Below are 26,003 nucleotides of genomic sequence, written 5' to 3'. Positions count from 1 at the left end.
TGGCAATGAAGTTAAATAAGGTTAATTTCTGGGTGGCTGAGAGGTATTGTCTTTTTGTAATTGCATCATGGCAAAAGCTCTTCTTGTTGTATTTCAATAACAAGTAGCCAGGTAATGTGAATTAGCCAAACCAGTGCAAATCACTGCTTTTTAGAGGAGTAACAAGATGTACCCTTTTCTTGAAAGTATGGAAACTGCAAAAATAATCCTGCTGCATGCTGACCTGTTGCTGTTCATTTCCTAGCTTGCCCAAGGCTTTGTGTGTATTTTCAGTCTATACATTTATTTAGGTGTGAAGCTAAAGCCACAAAGGGTCTTGGGCTCAGTCCTGTAATGCTTGACTCTTGGGGACTCTTTCAGCTTAAGAAACCCCTAGCTCCACAAAAGCCATTATCTCTGCATCTCTGTGTGCAAGGGACTTGCATTTCTACTTCTTTCAAGGTTTTTTGGAAGATGACTCCAGGGTGAGTGGATACACTTGTCTCCCCTTTTGGCTTCACAATGTGTATGGGTGTGTGGAAGTATCCATGCCCAGTGGCTCCTTTTAGTACAACATACCAACATAAGGAGTAAATAAGTCGAGCTAGATTTCCCCACTCCTTTTAAAGCATCAGCAATGTATATAAGAGCAGTTCTGTGCCATGAGAAATAAAAATGCACAGCCCTTTCCTATTTGATTTTGAGTAGATGTTTCAATCCAGAATCAATCTTCTGCAGCAAGTATTTGCTAAAACCTAGCCAATTCACTGTTTTACAATACCAAAGGCCACCTGCCACATCTATGGCACCTTTACAAGCTACAGATAGAAACATAATTACATGCCAATTCATTTTTGCATTAATTTTGGCATGCAGCAGAACCCCTTTCTCTAGCCAGTCTCTGCTACTGCAGCAACACCCTGTAATCAGCAGAAACCTGGACTTTGATAGAAGTGGCACCATTTTTATACCTTTATGCCCTGGTGTACTTCATACGGTGTACCATTTGCTGCCAAAAGCCTCTGCATTCCTTAAAGCTTTGTCTCAGAAAAAAGAAATCCGGGTCAAACTCCCCTGCATCAAAGCAAGCTGGTGGGGGATTTCAACCTTTGTCTTAGCTCCGCGTCTTAGGTGACTCTTCTGAAGATTTAAGGGCACTAAGAAAACATTGTCCTCTTTGCTGTGTTTTGCATGGAACTTTATTACAACTGGAAAGCAAGAAACTGTTCCCAGCCTAAGATCTGCTACAGTAAATTGGGTCACTTCAGCTGCGTTTGTAGCAAGATGAGGTACAGAAGTCTGTTCCTCACATTGATAACATTGTTCCCTTGCCTATAGGTGTCAGTTTGGAAACAAACCTAGAGCTACAATCCATTTAAAGTGAAACTCATGATTATTAGTCTCTCTGCTATTTCTTTTTCCTCTTTTTTTTTCAGTTTAACCATTCCGGTGCAGTGAACAACTTCCGCGCTGCTGTGAGCTTGACTCCTAGCCTCAAGATCTCACCCTCCCTAGTGTTGTCTGGATATCAATTTTTTCAACCCCCAGTCCTTCCTCACAGGTAGGAAGCACATCACAACTCATTAGTAATTTACTGCTACAGTAATTTTTATAATTACTGCCAGGAGGCCTCATTAAATTTGATCTAATGAATAAATATTGTATTTTTCAACGTGATTACCAGAACAGCTTAAGCTGTGTGCCATAAACAATTATTTTCTTCAATATGCAGTATGTCAGTGAGTATTGATTTTTATTTTGTAAAGAATTTACTGTATTTCTATCCATGGCTATTAAGTAATAAGTAGCCAACCCTCTGAAGCCTCAATTGCCACAGAGCAGATGGCAAAACAGGATTTGGGGTATATGTTGCAAAACGTAAAATAATGCACATTAGTGAAGATAAAGGGTTTGTCTGGAGGTTAAGGAGTGCTACAATGGGAATGTCTCTTCTAGCCCTCAAGAAAGCAGCCTGCTCTAGTCTGATGAGTAAGTCAGATAACAAAAAAATTTAGGATTTATTAGCAGGATACAAAAATGCATTTTATCTCGGAGAACTAACATATGAACAAACAATGATGCCTTACGTTTCATTTGCTTTTAGAGCAATTGCTCAGATGGAACATTCTTCTAACAGGTTTAAGAAAAATAAAGAAATATACAATATGCTGAACATGAACCTACAGTTCAAACTGAGGCTGCAAATTATATTTACTTTCCAGCATCATTTACTCCTTTTTTTCAGCAATTGCAGACTTCAGCAAACAAAACTGTAGCAAAACAGTAAACTGTAACAAAAGGCATGCACTGGCAATGTCTTAGGACATACATCAGAGGAGCTCAGGACCAGGAGGAAACCCTTTACATTTTTGTCGGATGAGAATGTTTTCTGCACCTCCAGCTATCCTATACCACATTAGATAGATCCAATTCCCTAGCTAAAGCACTACTTAAATAATTCTAAAGTAAATTTATCTACATCAATAAATAGCACTGCTAGTCTGTGCTATCAGGTTTTTGTTTAAGCAAGACTTTCATTTAGGGCAAAAGAAAAAGGGGTGTGGGTAAACCTAGGGTCACTAGGGGCAATTCATGTACCCGAAAGGATTTTTTCCTATTTAACGGACATTTTGGAACCACATTTTCTGCATTTTCTCCCTTGATTGTTTCATTTAAGGAAACCTGGGAGTCTTGAGATTGTTAGCTCAGTCTCCCACACTCAGTCTCCAAACTGATGGCTTCCACTAGATTTCCACTTCCACTAGGCTGAGCACAGTGCATTTACCAAGCTGTGTCACCAGAACAGCCTCTCTGGCTCTCACCAACACGCAAACATTACCTCCAAGTAAAGCACAGCAATTAACTCTACAGAGAACCTCAGGACTTAGAGCCACCTTAGTTGCTACTTAATAACATTTCTGCTTCAGGACACTTAACATTTGCTCTCATAAGGCCCCTTTATACCCAGGCTTCTGTTGTGACAGATGTAAAGGAACCTTAGTCTCACCAACACTGGATGAAAAATACCTGTGCTTCCAGATAGGCTGCCAGACAAAGCATAACCTCCCTCATCTCACCAGTGGTGGGAGCTGCTGAATGATCTTTGCAACAAAGCAACTACAAGACAGATTCTCTCCCCTTTTTTTATTTTTGTTGCTCCATGTCCCAAAAACAAACTAATCACAGCACTGCAGAGCTCAGTAGCACTACAGGTAAAAGCACTAGCAACAGTACCCTGGTCTGACACCTCTAGTACCTCTCTTGGCTGCAGCAACTATTTTGTGACGGAAAATGGTTTAGGTGCCATGCAAACACCAAGAAAACATTGCTCAGAAATTGAGGCAGAAAGAGCTCGAGGTGTTTTTAAGTGTCCAGAGGAGTTGAATGTTTTGTAGAAACGAAGCCATTTACAAAATCCATGTCTTCTTGCATATTATACAGCAAGCCATGGCACACTGGGAAGCGCAAGGGAGCTCCAGCGAGGCTGGCTGTTGCACTACGTATTAGGGAACCCTAAGATATGGCAGGAATCACATTTCCTTGTGGATCCCAATATGTTAAAAGTATAATGTGGTATCTGTACAGGGGAAAACAGAAGCTACATTTCAGCAGTCAGGCTCAATTACCAAGTTAGTTAAGCCTGACATCAGCCAAACTGTTCATCTCATTCATAACTTTTCTTCAGAACTGGAAAGAAATCAAAAGCTAGACATGAGATTTTAGAAACTGGAAAAACAGGTGGGAATAAAACCAATGGTACCTAAGAGACTACAATACTCTCAACTCCCGTGCATCAGCTAGAATGTAAAATACACTTACTAGTGAGTATGTCAAAGAAATAAACTGACTCTAATTGCAAGGAGAAAGGGTGTGTGTCTCCAGCCTGTGCTTAGTAGGTACATAGAAAAAAAACAGAAAAGCATTATTCTTTGCTGTGGGTAAGTCTGCAGGTGTTGATGAAAATTAATTGTAATCACATTAAGAACATTCAAGCGTTAATTTTTTCCAAAGCAGGCTTTAGTTAGGTGAGTTAATGGGGTTTTGGTCTTGCAACTACAGGAAAAGTGACTTGTTTAAGATCATACCAGCAGGCTTTGACAGGACACTGTATCTGTATTCGGTAATGGGCACATAGATATCATATATACAGGTATATTTTTATTTACTGGAGGTGTTTTCAGAGCTTTGTAGTATAGATGCTGTTTTCTAGCCACACCAACCATTTAAAAACTCGAAGTTACTTCTCCCAGAAGAAAAATAGGATTACATCAAAACATTTCAGTTCCTCACAACAAAACTCTGTGCTTGGTTTCCAGTACCAAAATTGTAACATCGCAACTTTTTCATAAGAATTAAATGGAAAGAGAAATAAAGGGGGAAGAAAAAGCTTTAGAGTGTTAACTCTCCACGGCAGGAGGAAGCCAGCATGGGCATTGAGCTCGGCACACTCATTCCCTTCTCCCTGCTGAAAGGGACACAAAAAGAACTCTGGCTAAGCATTTATTTTTCTGCTAATGTGAAAGTTTTCTTTTAAAGAGGAAGCAGATTGAACAGAGCACGAGAAAAGAATTTGACTCTGGCTTATTTCCAAAGGGGTTTTTTTCCTGATGATTCACTGTTATCACTTGTATTCACATTACAACTAGCCTCAAAAAGAAATACCCAAAACCGAAACCAACCCCCCAACACACCCAACAACAACAAAAAAAATACATAGCACAAAAGCACTAAGAAATAGAATCTTTCCTACTGCTAAATTCTGCTAATAAGCTGTATAAGAAGAGAATCATGTAAGATAAGAGTGCCTGTGTTCATTCACATTTGAGTAGGAACATTGCTAAGCCTCTATATCTGGAACTTTAGAGCACATCTAAAAATGGTGAACCTCCAAGGTGTTAAATGAAATAGTGGACACTGCTTGAATTTATTTTATCTCAGCTATATAATAAAGTAGAAACCATCTAAATCTCTCTCAAGTCTAAGATGTTTAAATATTCAGTATAGTCTTTCCAGTATGTCCTGGGGTGATGTTATGAAGCCGCTTTATTCCTTAACCGTCTGCTCAATGCCCAAGGACGCCGTGCCTCCAACATGGACCTGAGGGGGCGTTGAACGGCTCAGCCCAGGGACTCCAGGGGCTCGGGAGGGAGCGCGCCGGGAGCACTGTGCTGCTTTTTCGATTTCCTTTGTGTTCCAGCTAGCTGGGAAAAGGTTCTGTTGGGTTTTTTCCTTGTTCTTTTTTCCCTTCCCTTCCCCTTGCCTCACTGCCTCCCTTCCCTCCTTGCCGGTCCGGGGAGCCTGCGGGGGTGGCCCCAGCTGGTCCAAGCCCATGTGTCTGTTCCCTCTCTGGGAATTTGTTGTATTTTGAGGGGGTTTTTGATCCTGTTCTACCCTGTTTTGTACATGTGCTAATAAACAGTTTGGCTTCTTTTTCCCACTTTCACTTCTTGTGACCCATTTGTCTCATTGACGGAGGAAAAGAGGAGGAACACGCATTCTGGAGTGTTTCCTTCTGAAGTCTTGTCTCGAAAACCGAGACACAGTAGTTTCATTTTCAAACAGGAGTTTGCTTGGGAGAGCTCTCACCTTCAGTCCTAGTGTGAGTCAGTTGTGAAGCTTATGTAGCAATTCACAAACACACCACTTTTACATGGATATTCAAGCTATAAAGAGGTAAGGGAAGGCCAAAAGAAGCACCGGTAGGGTTGCTTTGTTATTGTGTATGTGATTAAAAGAAATGAGGGTGGTTGCCATAGGCTTCTGTTATTTACACCTCTTAACACAACCTAGCACATAATTTCATTCTCTGTGCCTGCAGTTAATATTGACAGGAAAGGATATAAAGCTAGCTTGAGCCCGAACACAAATCTGTAATTTCAGTAACATTTTGTCTGCCTTCAGGAGTAGACATAAGTTTTACCTTTACCCTTTACCAAGGGAAAGATTGTATCAGTAGGCTTCAACACAGCTGGAGCTACACTTCAACTGACTTTTTTTTTCTAGTCCAAGTGATCAGTACAAAAACTATTACCAGACAGCTGCATGCCTTCTTACACCCCATCCTGACCAAACTATGACTTCCGGTTTATTTTTTTCATATAACAGAATTGCCTGCCATCCTTTGAACAAGAGCTTGATCAATTCTAGCTGGAAGAAAGCCTGTACCAAACAGCAACAAGATCTAGCTTAACATGACTGTATCTCTATGCTCTAGACGTATTTTCATACAGATTCAATACCCATAACTTCTTGTAAGTATCAGTCACAACAGGATTCCTAGTTCCCCTCCCAGCTTCCATTTTCAGGACTCCTACCTGTAGCACTGATCATTATGTTTTTGAGTCCAAACATACAATTCCCCCACCGTTTCCCAGATCCAAAGGGTTTGTGGGGTTCTTGACACCCTTTTAGGAGACTCAGGCTTATTACTTGGAAGGAGTGAGACCCAGTCATATCAGTGTTGGTGCTGTCTTCTCTCTCTGGCATTTGGAGCCCATGCACTTGTGTATCTACAACAAAGCCCAGGTTATCTTGGTGCTGGTGTTTATGACCCCACAGACTGACAAGCCTCTATTTGACACTTTTATCTTTTTACTCACTTAGAGTTGCTTTAGAGGCCAAGAACATGAAAGAACAGTAGGCAGTGTTTCCAAAATCTCCGCACTAGCTCACGCCATTAGCCATCCAAGAGCTGCACTCACGAACAGATGTAAGTGAATAAACTGGATTATGCCAGCACAGGTCAGTGGGTGACTCTTGCCTAAAGTTTCAGGTGCACAGTGTATTACAGATGGTTTCAAAGTCAGCTGTGTTCCCTCACCCTGAAACATTTCAAGCCATTCTTTAACTAGATGCCACCATTTTGCCCTGCTTCATTTCATTTGCCTACCTAAGCAAATGATGATGATGCTTTGGTATGTTGCCATCTCTACGCTTTTCTCTTCAAAATACATTTTTAGGTTGCTGGCAGACAAAATGAAGGTCTATCAGGACAAGAGGCTAGGAAGGAAGAGGGGTAGTTTCCAAAGTTAAAATTCCATTGCAGCTCCCTACGCTAATATAACTGGTTAAGCAGCCAAGTGTGCTGCTCTGCAATGTTTACTGTATGCTGCTTCAGCCTGTGAAGTAACACTGCCAGGCTGGTTTATAATGAAAAAAACTTTAATTGTTAAGGAAGACAAAATTTTTTTTCTCAAGATTTGAAGAGAGCTTATGCTTCAATGTTTGGCTTAACTAAAAAGCAAGTGGAATGGGGAAGAAGCAAATGACATACATATTAATATATACCAGTCTAAAAAAATCTTCTGATAATAAGGAAGTTATGGCAAATTTAATCAGTATATACCATATATTCATTATAAATTATTATACCAGGTTAAAAAAAGTTTTATCAGACCTATGCACAAGATCACCTGGCTCTACATCTGAGTAGTGAGGGAATGTCAACTCATGCAGCCTTTTTCAATAATAAATCAGTAGTCATTCTACCTCACACATGAGCTTCATTCCTTTGCTCTTCGTTACACAGTGATACTCTATTTCCATTTTTTCTTTGGTTTTTAAAGCTGACAGAACCTTTTCCTCTCAAGTTTCTTAAACTGCTGCTCTTCCACTGCACTTACAAACCATGAGCTCATTAACTATTTTTCAAGTCCACATCAACAGCATTTAAGTAGCTGTGGTAGAGGGGCTTGGGGAAAGTCATGTATTGAGACACCTCAAAATCATCACGTAAAACACAAACTAACATCCTACACAATTTTTAAATATGAATTTATTCTCACACCATCAGCAGTGCAATGAAAGGCACATCCAAACACAGCTTTTAGGTGAGAGTAACGAGGTGAGGATTTCACCAGTGAACAGTATCCGGGACAGCTCAGTCACTCTGCTGGATCACTTCTTTCCCATTTCCTCTCACTCGGGCCAGCCTTGTATAACCCTTCTGCCACAGCCTCATACAACTCCTGTCTCTAGACCCAGAACAAAAAAGCAGCACAAGTGTCAAAACCAGTCTTCACCATCAGCCTGCAATCAAGGCCCCTCAGGTAATTCTCTCCTCCAGGAAAGAGCTCCTGAGAGGCTACTTAAGAGCTTGTTTCTAAAAGAATAAATAAATAAATAAATTTAAATGGCAGCCACATTACTCCAACTTGTGTCCAAAATTTTATCCTCATCCTTGTCAGCTCAGGATGTAGGCATCTGGTTTAAAAAAAAGTAGAGAAAAAGCAGAAGGGTAAGCACAAAGCACACATGCCTAGAGCCTGTATCGAGCCTGAACTAAGCACTCTGTATTTTGACCATCACAAGTGAGTCACCAGGTACCAACCAATTCAATCCAAGCAGCATGAATATCAGAGCAAGCCTGGCTCAGAAACACAGGGCCAGAGACAATAAGATGTCCAAGTCCCACTGCTCCCCCAGGTATGACGGGAACAACCAAGTCCTTTATGTCACAGCATAAGTTCACCTGAAAGTGGTAAAATAGAAGTACAGCTCTAACAGGCTTTTTAAAAACAGTTCAGAGATGAAAATATTCTAAATCTGAAAATCTTTATTTTCAAAATGAAAAATTTTGTACAGAACAGCACAGATCTGAGTAAATCTAAATACAGCAGTCTCTGTAATATAACACAAGGGTCTGCTTTTAGCACAGTACTTTCACACTCTAGCAATCAGAAGGCAAGCCAAGCAATTAGGAGGAAAAAAAAACCAACCACTTTTATCTGTCAGAACATGTATTTCTAAAATGAGTTCCTTCTTCACAAAATGTACCTAGAGGGAAGAGCACTCTCCACACCTCAGATTGCACAGCTATTCACACTATAAAAACAGATGAAGAAAGGACAGGAGATTTTCTATAGGAGAGATGATTTATGAAACAGAACTGCAAGTCTGAGACATAAATATCTGTTGTTTCTAAATTCCTCTCTCCTCCCCTCCCACACACACTGATGCAATTCCCAGAAAGGTATGAACTGCGGACCATTTTGTGTACACACAGTGCAAATACGGCGCAAGCAGAGAAGTGTAATCCCATGTTGATTTTTCTACTATTAAACTGTACATTATTTATAACATTACCTTCTAAACCTTATACAAAGCTTACACAGTAGTTTCCATAACCAAACTAAGCACATTTACAAACTTTGTGGTTCTCTGGATGCAATTTTCATGGCACCTTCTTTTCTACAACACTGAGTACAGGAGATCCCATGCACTCAGCATATCAGAATTCTTCAGCTCCCTTTCTGCTGTACTTACATTTCACAAATGTCATGTGAAAGAACCTTCAACAATCACACAGAGCCAGATACAGAAACATGCACTGCCCCTTTTCCTGATAACCAAATTAAACAAGTTACCACCTTTCATCCACTTGAAGCTGGCCAACAGCCACATGAACTGCCACCCCTCTGCTTCACCAAGCCCTGGTCTGGAGGTATCCCTCTTCCCCAGGACCACTGCTGACTCTGCAAAGCAGTTCTGCAGCTGCAGCAAGAACAGGGAGAAGAGAGTCCACGAACACAGTCATTTAACACACGAAGCATTCTGTTTCAGACAGTGGTCACTACACAATGTATACCAGTATGTTCACATCACATCACCAGTAGGCAATGCTAGTGCTGTGGAAGCTTTCAGCAGTGGCCTTATCTCAGCAAAAACAAAAAGTGCCATGTCAAACGGCTTCTGCTGCATTTTTTAAATCAGAGAGTCTCCCTTCAAATGGCCAGGATGAACTTTTAGTACTCTATAAAACCAAATATTAGTGCTTGAAGACTGCTCAGCTGCAACTTACAGGGCTTCCTTTTTGAACTTAAGAACATGCTGCTGTTTCAGAGAATTCTACAATTCCATTTGATCATTAAGTGTCTGTATTGCAGAACTTTGCTGCTTGGTTTTGTGGAGAAAACCACCCCAAGTTTTCAGAATATCTCTATCTTTTTGTAAACAATTTTGGAGCATAAGTAAACCTGCAGCAGAGATCGCTGCATGAGTGAAACGAATGGCTTAAAGCCCCATCTCCCTTCAGGAAGAAAAAAACAAGTTACTATCATGAGAACAAGGACTGATGCTATCTGATTTGCAAAGTTGTTTAAAGAGAAAACAATGGCCTCTGGGCAAAGACCTTCATTGAACAGCTTTCCCAACTATGGTTTATACTGAAAAAAATGAAAGGTTTTTATCCTTTTTTACCCAAAAGGAGAGGGAAGCAGGGAAGGCACTTTGTAATCTCATTTGATTAAACAATTCACTGCAGGCAATAATATGACGTAGTTGAAAAGAGTATGTAATTTAAAGGCAGACACAGCTTCAGTCTTCCATTCCAAGTTCTTGTTTCAGACTGAAAGACAAGTAAAAACATGAATCAGCTTGTAGCAAAACACTGAAAACTCTTTTAGATCAATTAGTGGAAGCCCTGACAATACACACTGAAGTTAAGAGCTAAAAGGCAGAGTGGATGTATCATTTGTTTCAGGTGAGAACCAGTGTATCAGAACAATCATAGGGCAAAATCTCGGATTCTGGAGGCAACACAGACTAATCTTGAGATTTACCTGACGAACTAGGATGTGGACATCTCTGCCCTCCCACTTTTGAGATGCTTATCCCACTGAATGCAACCACGTCACTGACACAACGGCACACTCACCTTTTTAAGTAGGCATGGACATTGTCAAAGCCGTGGTACTTGGCCAGGTAGACCAGGACACCTGTGGCACATCGGCCATCTCGCTGTCTGCAGAAACTACAGTTGCAGATCCCACGACATGGTGGGCACCTCCATGTCTACACAAAGAGAGACAACAACAAGCCCTTTCAGCTGAGATGCTATGCCAGATGCAACTCACACCCACAACTTGGAAGAGTGCCCTGCTCCACAGTGAGTTCTGCAGTGAACATCAGCACTGCATAAAGTTGTCTAAACCAGCGCAAGACTACAAACTCCTGAGTCTGTAGGTGATTAAACTCTCTGTTGCCTGCCTTGCACGTAACCACAGGAAGCATTCCACTCTGTTTAACTCCTACATCACAGCCCACAACAGCAGCACTTTGTCCACAATACAGTTTCTTTCCATAGAGCATTAAGCACTAATGCAAGGCGAAAGAGAACACTGTTCTGATACTCAAACACAAGAATATTTCGGCTGCTGCTCTGTTCTCATACTTTACTCCTGCAAATAACACTACAGAAGTAGTAAATACAACAAGTTCTACGCAACACAGCTCTGTGATTCAGGGTGAATCACGCCAGGACTGCACGATGTACTACAGCACTGTAAGCAGTTCTGTTAAAACTGCTGTCAGTGACCAACACCTCTGGCTGTGCAAGTCAAGCACAATAAACCACCCCTGAGCATGTCTTACCGGGTCCAGCAGTGCTGCTCTGACATCCTCCCCGTATCTGTTGCGGAGGCACGGCCCACAGAACTGGCCCCGCACTCCTACGCAATCAGGGTTACGACAATTTGTCTTGGTGTCTATGGTTTTTTGGCGACACTGATGGCAGGTGGATCCCTAGAACACAGGAAAAAGAAACAAGACATTTAAGATGGCATTTTAGTTAGGGGAATAAGGCATTGAAGAAAATCTCTTTGGGAGCTAGCAGTGCTTATCCTGAAACAGAAAGCCACCTTGCAAAGTTTGAACCAAGACTGTTTTAACACTGCATCTTCAGTGTCTGGTAATCATTCTCCCTGGCTGGTATCACTTAGGTATTAGCTGTTGCAGAGTGACAGCAAGCTAATTGGCTTGGTAAAGGCCATTCTACAAATTCAGGCAAAAATAAGAAGGGGCATTTCAAGACCTCACACCTATTTCTGCCAAAAATCACATCTTTTCTCTCAGTGAGAGGGAGTGTGCTCTCTTTGATGCAAACAAACACAGTGTAACAAAAAAATGACTTCACAAAGTACACATTTCACAAAGTTGGAATATACTTACCATGGCCCTGTTATATACTTTTTCTCTTGCAGATACACAAATATTATCCAGCTCTTCCGCTGTTATGTCCTCAACTGGGCGCACAACGTGTGGAAAAGCCACGGCACCACGGTGACCCCTCCTGGGAGTACGGGCTTCATGCTGAATAGCAAGACACAATACTTTTAGTATTAGTTTCAGCAAAAACTATACAAAGGCAAGGACCTTCACAGCAATGCTGAAGTCTCAAACACCCATCATATATTTAAGCAAGATATAACAGAACTTTGTACAGACATATGATATGCATGCAGCTTTAGCACCCTCACTTGATCTGTCACCTTCGGGGTGCAGCGATGCTACTGATCTTGCTTCACTCCTTCTGGAGTGAAAGAGGAAATGGTTTTCTAAGGACAAGGAAGGGGAGGAAGGGGAAGTGCAGAACACGTACAAAATGCCCCCCCCCTTTTTTTTTTTCCACTTCTTCCAAGGCCATGGCATACTGATAAACCTCATCAACTCTATGAATTGCTGTTCTCTTGAAAGAATACAAAACCACCCTCAAAACTCACAACAGGAGAACCAGACCTTCATCATACCTCCAGGTATTCGTCAGACATCTTTCTTCTTCTCACTAAGATGTACCGGTCATCTTCCTCCTCTTCTGGTACAAGAGTAGGAGGACCTTCAATCAAGGACCTGGACCTTGTGTGAGGCCGAGAACTTCGGTCTGGGTTCCTCCTCAAGGCACATTTGGGCAAGGAACGCCTTGGAAGTCGCTTTGGTCCCTGCTAAAGTTTAAAAGCCCCTAATTAAACAGGTGAAAACACAGATAGCTCCTGTCCCTACTGAATTCCTCCTCTAAAGATGCCTTCCTCCCAGCTTTTCCAAAGACATATCTATCCCTGTCCCAATCAGAAAACACAAGGTTAAGAAGATCCTAAGCAAATTCATCTTAAACATTCTGCTAGTCACAGAGGAATAGTCAAAAGCAGCAGAACCTGTGTCTATGAGGAGTTGCAATTTTTAGTGTTGTTCTCATCTTCACCCAGCTTACAAATAGATCAGCAGTGAAATTCATTACACTGCTGATTCACAACCTTCTTTAAAGTTAGGCTAAATGCCAGGTGTTTTTCAAGGCTCCAAGTTCACAGAATATTCAGGTCTGAGCTTCAAAGTCTGAGCTGCCCCCCCTTATCTCCAGCCTTTGTATAACCGCATATTTACACAGCACCTTGTTTAGTTTTATTGGCCTGTGGAGACACTTAACCTTTCTAAATTAATCTGTTCTGCTTTATACTGTGACAAATCAAAAGAGAATTACATAATGAGGACACCTGTTTTAGAAAGCAATAAAATTCTAACTGGACTTTGATTTGCATGGTTTATTAAGTTTTTTCATTGAGAATCCTGCTTTGTAATGTCAGAATTTGACTCTTAGAAATCTGAAGGCAGATACAGCAAGTTTATACTCACATGACTGACAGCTGGCAACGATTTTCTCCCACCAAAGATACCAGAAACATTTTGCAACTCAGCCATTAGTTTTGCAAGCTAACAAGAGAAAGAAAAATGAAGCAGAGCCTTAAAAGGGTATTTATGTGCTATTACAGACTACTAGGGCAATTGGCTAAAAGTACAATTACTTATAGGAAATGCAGTCACTCTTCAACTCTTTACATTTATGTCTTATTTATGTTTTAGTGACTGCAAGTAATTTGGAAATACTCAAACTTATTATGTTGTTAGGCTTGCAGCATATGGATTTTCATATGCCAGTAAATGTAAAGTATCAGATTTATATTTTAGGAATGCAAATTCGTCTTAATGCATTCATGCAGTTCCCATTACAGTGAATTTAAACAGAGGTACCCCAAGAGTCAAAAGGGAGGGGGGAAAAAGGGAGGGTCCCCAGGGAGACATTGAGTACTTGCCATTGCTTTGTTTTCCTTTATGTTTAAAGCTCTTTTTTCTAAAAACATAGCACCGTTTTCTTCAGTGTCAGAGTCTGAATCTGGAGCAGGCATCAGTGTTTCAGGAACAGGTTCCATCTCACCCTTCCTCCTCTCCGATCTTCGAGGTGGAAACCTCATGGCTACTTTCAGAGGAACAGGGCATTTCTGCCCTCTCTGATCTATCGCACTTTCAGCACTTGTATCAGTCTCCTCTGAATCCGATTCCAATTTCTATTAACAAACCAGAATGGAAGCATGTAAATCCAGGAGAGTTGCTGTGCAGGTAAATACAGTCAACAACATTTTGTCTGGGAGTGGTTTAAGAGGTTACCTGGCTGAAATCCAGACATCCAGTCCTAGTGTTCTAGTGCACTTTGGAGCGGGAGGGAAGGAGAGGGGACACGGGGATCAAAACCTCTCAGGGAGACCTACATGGTCGTGCCAAACACACCAGAAAAGGGAGTGTAGGTCCAGTTGCAGCAGTGTCAGCTGTCACTTGCAGGTCTAATAGCAAAAATAGTTTGTGTGTGTGGTGTGAGAAAGAGAACTGCCTTTAAAGGGCTCAGTTTTGCTACATACAGCATTTGGCTGTAAAAAAAGACACCATGTAGTTCTCTGCACAAGGTCAAACCCAATTTTGTAAGCTGCCAAGAACAGCCATCTCATACTATCAATGATAAAAAATGGAAACTTCCTTCTAGAGCCAGCCAATGAAATAATTATGAATAAAATCCCAGTATTTTCCAATCTTTGAATTCTGATGTCTTGCTTACAGATTCTCCTAGAACCAATGGTTCAGTGAGGACATAAATTATTTAGTTAAAAGCTCATTTTGCAATGGGCTTTGATTTTTCTTTTTAGACACAATAAGACAGTCTGATTTTGATCAGCAGTAACAGTGGGCATCAAATGGCCATTTTTATTTACACAGGGTTTTTATTAACCAGGTATGTGATTTTGGTTGCACTTTATGTGCAGTTATTGATTCTTTTTTCTACTTATCTATTCCAGCTTTGTCTCCTACTTATTCTCTTTAGTACTGTTTTAACTCAGACGTGTCTTCTTCCAATTAGACATTTTTCTTTTCTAGTCATTCCTCAACATGTCCTGAAGTTATGACAAACCTGTTTTTGCCAAACGTGGTACTACTTCAATTTCTCTTCTGAATATCGACCACTGACCTTTTTAAGCAATAAAACTGACCTTGCACTGATGTCAAGGAAAAGCAGGAAGGCAGATTTCAGCACCTATCACTATTTCTCTAATGCTGAAAGACATGCATTCCCTGTTACACCGCCAGAGTGGAGGTCTGACTGTGTGTCAAGACACACAAATTTTTCTGAGGTTTGCTGGAGTCCATGGGCTAGCCTAACATTTCGTATTGAGGAAACCAGAAACGTTATGGTCCAACAGAGTAACATCCAGCAAGACAGTTTTAAGAGATACATTTCAAAATACATGAGGCAGATTTTAAAAGCTCAGAATCTTGAGTGCTTTTCATGGAGACAAAAAGAAAATTAAACTTTGGCTACTCAGACTGTTTACTAAATGAAATGATGCTTCTTTCTGAAACATTGAACTTTCAAGCTGAAGCTGGCACTGTTTTCCAACGAAGAATGTGTAAGAATTCAAATATAAAATAGCGAACTAAAATCAACTGTCTTACCAATGCATCTTGAACTTCATTTTCTGAAAAGCCACAGAAAGATTCATCATCAGAGGCTTCATGAAAAATTTTTGCCAGTTCTTCTTTAATATCCGACCTAAATTTGCATTTCTAAAAAAAATAAAATATCCTTTAACTGAAGTTGCACAGAAAATTATTAGCATTTACAAGTGCAGTACAAGCTAGCTTTTTAATAAAGAAAAGGAAGACTTAAGGCATTTCACAAGGGGTTTCAGAACCACAGCTACAAATTACCAGGCACACTAGGTTAGGTGACATTTCAAAGGCTAGAATTGATAGCTAATCTGTTCCCAACAATTACCACCTAGAAGCACAAGTAAAGAGTGAAATGAAATTACAGCATACCACAAAGGTTTATAACTACTATACAAAAACATAAGCAGAGCAAGTAGTTTTAATTGTGCACAAAACATTTACCAGCTTTATAAAGTTTACATTTTTGTTACCTTTACTAGTACTGCACATATGGAATTATTTGTTCTTGTACTGTACTTACTGTGCTTGCAAAATTATCAGAACCAAAACTGTCACAACTGTCATCAGAGGACGAGGATGTTTCCATGGGAATTAGTTTTGTATTTCGAAAGGTTGTGAAGTTTCTCCTTCCCGAACAACCTCGGCGCTACAAAAGGACAACAGCAACACCGTTAAGAAGAGACCTACGGCAGCACAGTAGCTTTTAAAAATATCTTTTTATTGACGCTTAGGATCGAACATTTTAGGATGTTGAGCAATCTTGAATGCAAGTCAGAAAACAAACATCAGCTTTGAAATAAATCTCAGAGTTAGGAATGACAATAGTTTTTACTCTGGTAAAATTCTGATCATTGTTACAGATGAGTATCGTTCAGTATTTAAGAATACTTCTCGTATGCAAACAGACAAGTGGAAATAAGCACATAAATCATGTCATTTCCCAATCATAATAGCCAGTGATGGAAAAAAGTGCAAGTACACGAAAAGCACCTGGAAACCTACTTTGATTCATTTATTACTTTCAGTTTGAGGCAAACACTAAATACTCTGCAGCTCTTAAGAAAGGGCCAAAGAATCCTATCCACAGATTTGAAACAACTGTTCTAGACAAAGCAGCTTGCTGTTTTTTTCATTTCGCCACCGATTTGAAAGATTTTTTTTTTTATGGGCTTCAGGTTTTCCTTTCCCCGGAAATGTTTCTACTGGCAGTGACCCATTTTATCCCCCGAGGGTGGCATCGATGCGGGGGGGCAGTACCCACGCTGAGGTGCTGCCACGGTCGTGAGCGCTGGCCGCGGCCGGGCCAAACGCTGGATAGACAGGGCTTAAGCAGCAGCTGCCCGGGCCAACCTGGAGCCCTCCGTCCTCTCCCCAGCACCGCTCTACTTGCGGGTTTTCGCTTCACAGTTTCGTCGAGCACCGAACAGCGGCTCGGCCCGGCCGGCCCCAGACCACAAAAGGGGCGGCTTCTGGTGCCGCCCGCCGCGGCTGAGGGTGCGCGCAGCCGGGGGCACGGCCCGCACCGAGGGCCTCGGGCACGGAAGCCCAGCCCAGATGACCCGGGGCGGCCAGGGGCTCGCAGACACGCCCGTCCCCTCAGGCGCGGTCCCGCCAGTGCCTCCCCCGCCTCCCGCTAAGATGGTGCCGCCCCGCACACACGCGGCCCAGCCACCCGCCGGCCGCCGCGCCGACCCCTGCGCCCCTTCCCGCCCGTCCCGTCCCGTGGGGCCGCCCCCCGCCTGCCTCCGCGCCCTCGGCGAGGCGGGGGTGATGGGCGCATGGCTGTGGGCCGCCAGCTCCCCGCCGAGCGCGACTCCCAAGCCGAGACCCCCACCTCAGTTAAGGGCACCGCCATGCGCGGGCCGCCCCCATGCTCCCACCGCACTGCACGCGGCGGAGCAGGAGACCCGAGGCTGCCGGTCCGAGTGGTGGGGCTGCCCCCACATCGCTCTCCCTGGGGTGCCCAAACGAAAGAGCCCCCCCACCCGACCCCACCAGCCTTCCGCAGCGCGGCTTAACCCAGCTTGCTCTGGTTCGCAAGACCCCGGAGGGGCCCGGGAGCGGCGGCAAGCGCCACAACCTCCCCCCTCCCTACAGCAGCAGCGATCCGCAGCCTTGCGGCGAGCCCGGCGGGCAGCGGCGGCCGCAGGCAGCGCTCACCTGCGGGCGCGGCGGGGCCATGCTGGCGGCGGCGGGCGAGCGCGGGGAACTGAAGGTTCGCGCCAAAGCGGCTGGACCGCGGGGGGCGGGACCCGGCGGCGCCTTTCCCGCGTTGCCGCCCGCGTCCTGGCAGATGCAGCGCACACCCCCACGGGATTGGGCACCCGGCGAGCTCACCCCGCGCCCGCCCGCCCACCTCTGCTGAGGAGCTCATCAGGTCTCCCGTGATGTCCCCGAAGGGGCCAGTGCGGAGCCCCCTTTTTTTTTTTTCTATTCGCGGTTTGAGCTTTGTGGAGCTGCAAGGGCCTGGCCCGTGGCGCGAAAAGCTCCCGGGCGGAACGCGGCGGGAGTCGGGTGCAGAATGGGGGCGGGGGCCGCGGCTGGTCGTGCCTAGCCGGGGCCTGCTGGGAAGCCCCCGTGGTCTCTACGCCTTTTTTTAAAAAGCAGTTTTTATATGCCATACCTAGGTTGGCTTCACTCTGAAATAAACCCCCCAAACCTGCCAGTTTTCAAGGGCAGCGGGGCTTCTCCACGAAAGAAAGCCAAGGGTCTGTGCCCCGGCTGCTCCCAGCAGAGCCCGCACCCAGCACCGCCTGCCAGGCAGGGTAGTACAAGTACAGTGCGTCGGAACACTCACCCCGCAGCGCGCAGGCTACCCCGAGTCCCACGAGGAATGGAGGGTCGCTTACCAGGGCCCCACCGATGAGTGAGAGGAGTGAGACGAGGTGACGCCTCTGCTCCTCGGGTAACAACAGTTCAACAGAATTTTACAAAGAAGTTGGCTGCCTTGCCCTTTGCAATCAAAATACTATTTGAAGACGGGCCAGAAGAAAATAGATCAGTCATTTTAAACCATTTTTGGTAACGTATAATAGCACGTTAAATGAAGTGCGGCCGTTAAACACAGCAAAATAACTGCTATGCAATATTTGGCAGCGATAGTAATGGGAGAAGCCCTGAAGAAGCTGTATGGGATTTGTGGCCCTGGTGTTTGCTATAATCCTCTGTTTATCCTGGGGTTTGAGCAGGGCTCAATACCAGTGCAACTCTTGCTGCTCAGCATTTCCAGGTGCCTCCCTGACAGCAGGCGAGTCCCCACTGCAATCGGCTGGAGGGAGGAGGCCCCGTGCACGTGCAAACCTGTGCCCGTGTAAGGCAAACCACGAATCATCTCTGAGCCAAAGCCTGTAAATAGGCTACAGCACAATAGAGTACAAGAGCCCTCACAGAGGTGTTCTATTTTCTCCGGGCATTATTCTTCCTGCGCATGCTGCAATCTGTCACGTAAAAGAATCTCCATTTTAAATAAGCCCATAATTACATACTTACCTGCACTGCTGGCTTCTCAGCACACACACAAAAGCAGACAAACGAAACCAGTTCTCCAGAGACCAGACCACACTCCATTCCTCTAAATCCAAATTAGTGGAAGATTGCCACCCAGATGGCTTCCAAATAAGACAGCTCAGTTGGGAAGAGGGGGATGTTTTCTGAATTTTGATGTAGTTTTACTTCTTTCAGAAAAAGAAATCTACAAATACTTATTTACTTACATGGAAGAAGAGATCCAGTTTATTAAGAGTAAAAGCCCTTAACATCTTGAATCACTTACCAGAATTTTACTAGAGAAGTAGCCAACCTTCACAGCTTTTAAGAGCATCATATGAAATGTTATGGAGTACTGATGGCACTAGCTGAAGCAAAACTTCAGACTGCAGTTAATTTTCCGTGTAATGCTTAATGGAAACAGCATTCTTCAAATCTTCAAACTGCACATGTAGTTCAAATGGCTTTCAAATTAATAGGCCAGAGCAGAGATTTTGTGGGGAATCCAGACAGGACATTTTGTGAACTGTATTGTCAAGGTTTTTTTAATATGTGAAAAATAATTATTTTATTGAAAATTGTGTATATCAGCTCACATATTTTACAGATGACTGGGGATAAGGGAGCAGGAAAGGGAAAGAGAAATGGGATGTATGTGAAGGGCAGAGGCTTCCCTTCCTACAGCGCACAGCAAGGGTACCAGAAAATGAAGGTCTGTAACTCAGGAGATGGTTGTTGTGACCTGTGACACTGTGATTTCCCATTTTCATCCTCATGGCCTGCATGGCCCTGCTCTGCCCTGCAGGGCACAGGTGCCCTCAGCGGATGGGCAGAACAAACTTACCAACTGGCTTTACCATGATGGAAAAAGTTTTTCTGTGTTTGTCAAGACATAGGCAGCACCACTGTCCTACATCTAGCTATTAACAGAAGCTGAAGACATGCAAAGGTGAACTCAGGTGAGCACTGCATTTTCAGCCACACTTACATTAGGCTAATGTGAGTAGAGGAAAACATCCCTGCCCATTCAGTCCCCCAGTCAGGGTCCTGCACAGCCTGTCCAGTGCTACCAGCCAGCTCACCCCTCAGGGCTCACATGTTGGCAAAGATCATCTGGAGTATTTTATCAGGTGTTTTCAATAAAATAGTCTGTTAAGGTCTCATCTTTCCTTGAAATGAGCTGTCACTACATGGTAGCAGCCCTTGGAAGACCTGCTAAGGGAATTGGCTGAAATTATGGAGGGACATGCAGTAGATTGAGCGTGCAATGCTTTCTGCATCTATCTAGGGGAATCAAAGTTGTTTACATGTTAGGAGCTTCAAGCAGTAGCGAGAACATGGACCTCCAACAATAGCCCCATTGTCAGGAACAATAGATGTGACCTTTGGTCTGCTGGGATGAAGGACAAGGGCTGTTTTCCATGTCACCCCGCAGATTTTGGCTGTTAGCATTGTAACACAGCTTTTCTCTCTGGAGGCAGGAATCCTGCTGCCCCGTCCCTGGCTCTCCTACACAGTTCCTATCTTAACTACACTCAACACACTTTATGCTCCTTTCTCTTTTTTTTTTTAAATTGGAGCTATACATTTTTACCTGCTGTTATGAATGAGTGTTTTAGGACACCCAAAGAATCCCTGGCAAAGGTATCAGCAAAAGCATGTTTAATATAACAATGAAAGCATGACAAAGTTCATTGGCAAGGTTCACTCTACTACTTACTAGATGGTTAAAGCACATAGAGAAAAATTGTACTGAAGTCTACAATCAATCTAAAACTAAAATCAACCAGAAATTATCTACATGAAAAAAGGGTAAGGCCGAGAAAGACTAAAGATAAAAAAGAATAAGGGAGACCCTCCCATTGAGTCACAAGGTTCAGAATGGACTTCCTTGACAAACTTAGCCCCACACCTGAAAAACGGTTTAGGCGTAAATGTTTTAATGGCACTTAAACTCAACAGCACTTAATGACAGATTAATGTAAACAATTAAACAAAAGATTCTTACAGAAGTTACTATAGCACAACAGTAACTCAGTAATAGGCCTAACTTACTTACAAACCTAAACTACTTAAGAATCTAGGAGAGCAACATTCATAGTACATTTGCTATACCACATTCACACTCACATGCGGACCCAAAGGAGTACACACAAGGTATATACATTTCAAAAGTTCCCTTTGAATTCAGCAAAGTACTCACATCGGATGCCTTTGGATCTTCTCAGTGGGCAAAGTGTTGAGTCTCGAGGAGTGGAGGTAGCCCAGGCTCCATTGTTGGCGATCGGTGGTGGTCCTCCAAGTATGGCAAACGTGAGTGTTGGCTGGCCCTGGGAGGCCCCACTCAGGGGGAGGTGCTGGTCACAGCCTGCTGCGGTCCAGGAGGGCTCAAAGGGTCTCACTTAGGACTGCTCTTTATAGGGTCACAAAAGGGTTGGCTTTAGCCATAGTAATTTTCCATCCTGGCCACAATTTGGGTCAATAATTTTCTTCGAAAGTCTGGGAACAAAAATGTTGTTCCACTTGGGTTGTTATTCAGGCAAGAAAAATCAATTTTCAAGGCTGTTCGTTAAAAACAGCCACACTAGAAAGCATAAGCTCCTGGCAGTGTTTCTGTTAAGTTCAAGAGGACCTTAGCCCAGGTGGTGTTTGTCAAGGCCAAGGCTTAATGAGTATTTCTGAGATCATAGTATGGCCCAAGGGTGGGGATGCACCACCACACCTGCCTAAAATAGCATGTGGACACATTAGTTAATGTCTGTGTGATGCTAGTATTTATTGTGATGAGACTTGCACAGTGACACATATTTATGGGTGCATGCGTTTAAGAGGAAAGGGAGAGTTTGGATTCTCATGGCCACTGAGTACCCGTAGGACAATGCAATGACACGTATCTTAGCTCCACAGGAAAGAATAAGACTGCAGCCACTAATGACAGTAATTAAAAATTTATGTAAGAGCTGTCCAATCACCTCTCCATCTGAGCAAATTATAGCGTGTTATTGAAACCATTAGTGCAATAAAATGAAGCTAAAAACATTTTGCATTAAAATAATCAGACATTGATTTATGATGTAAATTGTAAATCGGTAACCTATAACACACACTAATTGTTTTTCTCTCTCCTGTAAGGTGTGTTTCTTGAAAAGATCTGATCAAGCATATCTCTTTGTTCACACATCACCCTCCAGTGGCTCACACTACTATACAAGACATAATAAGGTGTATAATCAGGTAACCTGCTATTGATTGCAATCCAGAAAGGACATACTTGTTCTTACACAGAACATCACTTTTGGAGATTTAATTACAGCTAGACCTCTATGTGTTTGCTGGACATGCATTTTTATGGAGTACCTTTTTAATGTAAATACCTTAACACTATGCTCTCATAGGTAGAATCAGATTTTGTAAAATAAATATAATATTTAATATGTACAATCCGTTTCTAGTAAGACCAGCTGTACTAGCTCCATAAAATACCTCCACAATGCAATTAGTATCTTTTTCCTTTTTTTTCTCTCTAAGGAGAAATAGATTTTCTCCTTTTAGTTTAACAGGTTTCTATCTCCTTGTGCTTTGCTATGATTTTCTTGTTAGTAAAGGCTGTGTGCCAATGCATCCTGCATGTTGGATTGAAGGTGGTCATGTCCGATCTTATCCGATACTGTATTTCTTTGACACAAACTGCCAAGACCACAAAAATCAAAAGAATAAGAGAAGGAAAACCAAAGGAATAATACAGATCAGTGTCAGAAAAAGTGCAGTTGATACTACATTCATCGGTGCACTGAGAAAATGGCTGAAATGTGGTCATTTTTGATAGAAACCTTAATGATTATTCCAAATGTAAGTCACAGCAGATCATTTGGAGCCCAGAGCGTTATGATGCACATTATGGGAGCATAATTACAATGCTCATTTGATTGTCCTGTAGCCATTCCACAAAATGCATAGCAAAAAATGTTGTTCGAAAGTAGCTGTTTTGATATGCAGTAGCCACTTTTAAAAGCTCAAAATCCCAGCCCTTTCATTGTTGGGCTTTGATTCGTATTTCCCTTTGAAAACGCAAATTACATTTAGTCACATCATAAAGAAATCATTTACAAAATGTTCTGCAATTGTATAGCTGTGGGAAACAGAAGGCTATCAGGAAATAATCAAAAATACTTACTGTAGTCTCTTTTTTTGCCCTTTTACACGAGCTTTGCCATTGCCTTTTTGCAAATGTTGATTTGCATTGCCTCCACCAGCCTTCAGCAAGATGTGGTTGCTGGGAGAGGATGGGGGTGGGAGGACATGTGGCGGCATAACCTTCTCCCCAGGGATCTCTCTCCCCAGGCAGCTCTCTCAGGGGGGAGGAAGTGAGGGGGACAAGTAGAAAGAGTCCCTCAGGGCTCGCTAGTGCCTGCCACAGGTTCCCAGGGCACATCTCAAGTTTTCAAGCCCTTGGGTTTTTTCACAGCATGAGGAAAATGCCCTCTCTGCTGCAGGGAGCCCTCACCTTGCCTGCTAAGGCAGGAAAAGGAATGTGTGTGTTGAGCCCCAGGTGTACCAAGCTACTTCATTCTGCACAGCACAGTATCCGTGTCTCCGCCCGCCAGCACCTGCCAGAGCGCCCCGGGAAGTGTCCGGGAGGAGGCTCCGGCCCCGGGCAGGGACGGGAGCAGGGGCTGCGGCTGTGCGGAGCCTGGGTGCTGCTGCAGTGGGAGCTGCAGGGACGGGCTGCACCTTCAGCCCCAGCTCGCATTTCTCCCAAGAGGTCACTACTCTATCCTCTGAGTTGTTCATCTCAAATGCCCTGGATTTACATTCACTCAAACGTGATCTTGGCAGACCCTTATTAGTGTTATTGCCTTAATAGACTTCTCCTCTCTAACCTCCAACTTCTTGCAACAAACTGGCTTGAGCTGCTAAGCATGGCAATTCATTAGATAAGAATGTTAGGTAAAAACCCTTATACGGTGGACACACATACAGAAAATAATTCTGTCAGATGCAAATTTCAGAGGTAGCACAGCTATTTGATTCCATTTTGTGATATGAGATGCCATGTCATGTCACAAAATGGACATGTCAGCCCCTCAGTTTGGGGGTTTTCCACAGTTACATAAGTCACTGCCCATCTTTCCCAGCCTAAAGTAATAATAATAATTATTATTATTATGTCAAAGTGCATTCTCTAGCACAATCCGAAAAATCAATTGCATATATTTGATGCACAGTCCAATCTTCTGGGCAGCAAGTCTGCAAGTTATAGAAAGTCTTAAAATACGTGGGATTTTATCCTGAGCAGCATTAGCTGAGCTAGAGAGCAGGACAGAGGTGAGGGGTGCCATGGCTGGGGACTGTTGCTCTCAGTGAGACAACATCTGCTCCTTCAATCAGCTCAGCAAGTTGCCAGATTCTGGTCAGCATGCTGTCATACATGGCCAACTGCTAGAAAATAATCAGTGGGAGCAGGTAAGATAGAGCAAAACTGCAGTATCCAGTTCTTTCTTTAAAAAGTAAACCATGTCCAAAAGCAGCCATCCCCATTTCACAGCAAGAAAGCAGGTTCTCATGGGGCATTAGCTCAGTCATGGCAGTGCTGGGGGGAGGCACAAATGGGCACTCTCCCCCCCCCCCCCCCCACTGAATAGGGACTGTTTGCTTTCTCTAGCACTTCATGGAAATAAACCCCCCAGCAGCAACAACAGCTGTGAACCCCAGCCCTGAAAACCACTGGGAGCATGGCAGTGTTTTATCCACTGGTCCATCACTGAGGTCAGGGTGTGGATGAGGAGACAGAGGGGCCACTGGCATCCCCCCTGCTCAAGGCAGTTCTCAGCAACATCAGCACAGGATGAGCAGTTCCCAAAGTCATCCCTTTCCAGCCAGGCAGTATGGCCAAATTTCCCTGAGCACAGGGGTACCGTGTGCCGTGGCAGCAGGCAGACAGGCTGAAACCCTGGGAGCTGCATATCCTAGCAAAAAGGGGTTGGATGGCCACCTCATCTCCCCTCTCCGATCATTAATTCTGTTCATCTTCCTGACAAGACCAGCACAGGCACTACATTTTGGTATGTGTGTCGAAATCAATAGGAGGCCAAAGCAACACGTAGAAATGCAGGAAGAGAAAGAGATTACAGTGTTGCCCAAATAAAACCCTGAGCTGCGCGAAATTCCTGCCCAGGTCATAAAAAGCGACCTCTGCACCTCCACCATCCTGGGATGGATTGATGGTCTGCTCATGTCACAAGGGGTTAGGCTGAGGAACAGCCTGGAGTTGTTTATGATTTTGGTGCCCCTTGGACAGTTCAGTGGGCTGTCACCTCTGTGACAATCGTCCTGTGAATTTGCAAAGGCTCTGTGGAAAAGAAAAGGTTTGTGTGAGGGGTCAAGCTGCGTGACAGGTTACTCTGCCATTTCATGCGCTCGCCACTCAGGCAGGTGAGCAGCTACCAAAACCCTCTAAGCATCTCTCTCCCTTTCAGAAAGACCTCTGTCTCTTGAGCAAGCTGCCTGTGGGCAGCCCCCTGGCTGTATGTGAACAAAAGCAGCCTGTGTTTGCAGGCCTGGGCAATGTTTTTGCTCCAGGGAGTCTCCCATTCACGAGCTGCCCTGCTCAGGAGCAGGGTTTCACAGGCGCCTGAATTGCCAGCTGGTTCACAGCACAGCAGCACATGGCTCTGACCTGCAAGACACAGGGAACAAGCTCCCAGAGAGTGCAGCACCACGGCAAGCTGCTGGTCTGGCTGTCACTCCCTCTATGGGGCAGGTCCCCAGGACACTCATCTCTTACAGCCAGTCCTGATGGCAGTGGCAGTGCTGCTGGGGAAACCTGTGTTCTTAGGAAGACAATATCCAACAGGGTCAGACCCAGCTCTGGGACACTGAGCTAAAGAAGAATGATTGCTACCCTCAGCAGTGACTGCTCTCCGGCCTCTTTTTTTTTTTTTTTTTAAGACATCCTTTGGTATATGGGAAAGACAAAAAAAAAGAAAAAAACACAT

General features: G+C 43.7%; 1 protein-coding gene across 4 annotated transcripts; it reads right to left on the bottom strand.

Annotated features, from left to right (window-relative positions):
• Positions 1-8,513: 8,513 nt before the first annotated feature.
• On the bottom strand, positions 8,514-24,580 carry CDCA7 (cell division cycle associated 7). 4 transcript variants are annotated; one of them, XM_042040590.1, is made up of 10 exons: positions 21,212-24,580; positions 16,043-16,168; positions 15,526-15,636; positions 13,839-14,090; positions 13,381-13,458; positions 12,504-12,695; positions 11,926-12,066; positions 11,350-11,499; positions 10,634-10,770; positions 8,514-10,324 (listed from the first exon to the last, which is right to left on the bottom strand). In XM_042040590.1, the coding sequence occupies exons 2-10, from the start codon at positions 16,106-16,108 to the stop codon at positions 10,294-10,296; spliced, it is 1,158 nt and encodes a 385-aa protein (XP_041896524.1). In that variant the 5' UTR covers positions 16,109-16,168; positions 21,212-24,580; the 3' UTR covers positions 8,514-10,293. The 4 variants fall into 4 exon arrangements, with proteins under 4 accessions (XP_041896524.1, XP_041896522.1, XP_041896520.1 ...); XM_042040588.1 differs by lacking the exon at positions 21,212-24,580 and adding an exon at positions 17,683-17,842 and having other exon boundaries at positions 12,504-12,692; XM_042040586.1 differs by lacking the exon at positions 21,212-24,580 and adding an exon at positions 17,683-17,789.
• Positions 24,581-26,003: the final 1,423 nt, after the last annotated feature.

This window comes from Corvus kubaryi, unplaced genomic scaffold (genome assembly GCF_017639235.1).
Source record: "Corvus kubaryi isolate FWS band 111438036 unplaced genomic scaffold, C.kubaryi_AGA036_p1.0 37396, whole genome shotgun sequence".
In the NCBI taxonomy this organism is placed as follows: domain Eukaryota; kingdom Metazoa; phylum Chordata; class Aves; order Passeriformes; family Corvidae; genus Corvus; species Corvus kubaryi.
This window is presented reverse-complemented; position numbering and strand designations above follow the sequence as displayed.

Excerpts from the sequence above, each read along its gene's own strand:
- CDCA7 (XM_042040586.1), bottom strand. The coding sequence starts at position 17,703 with ATGGCCCCGCCGCGCCCGCAG. Across the intron at positions 16,169-17,682 it reads TGGCCCCGCCGCGCCCGCAG|CGCCGAGGTTGTTCGGGAAG; the intron begins GTGAGCGCTGCC and ends GTCCTTTTGTAG. Across the intron at positions 15,637-16,042 it reads CTGATAATTTTGCAAGCACA|AAATGCAAATTTAGGTCGGA; the intron begins GTAAGTACAGTA and ends TATTTTTTTTAG.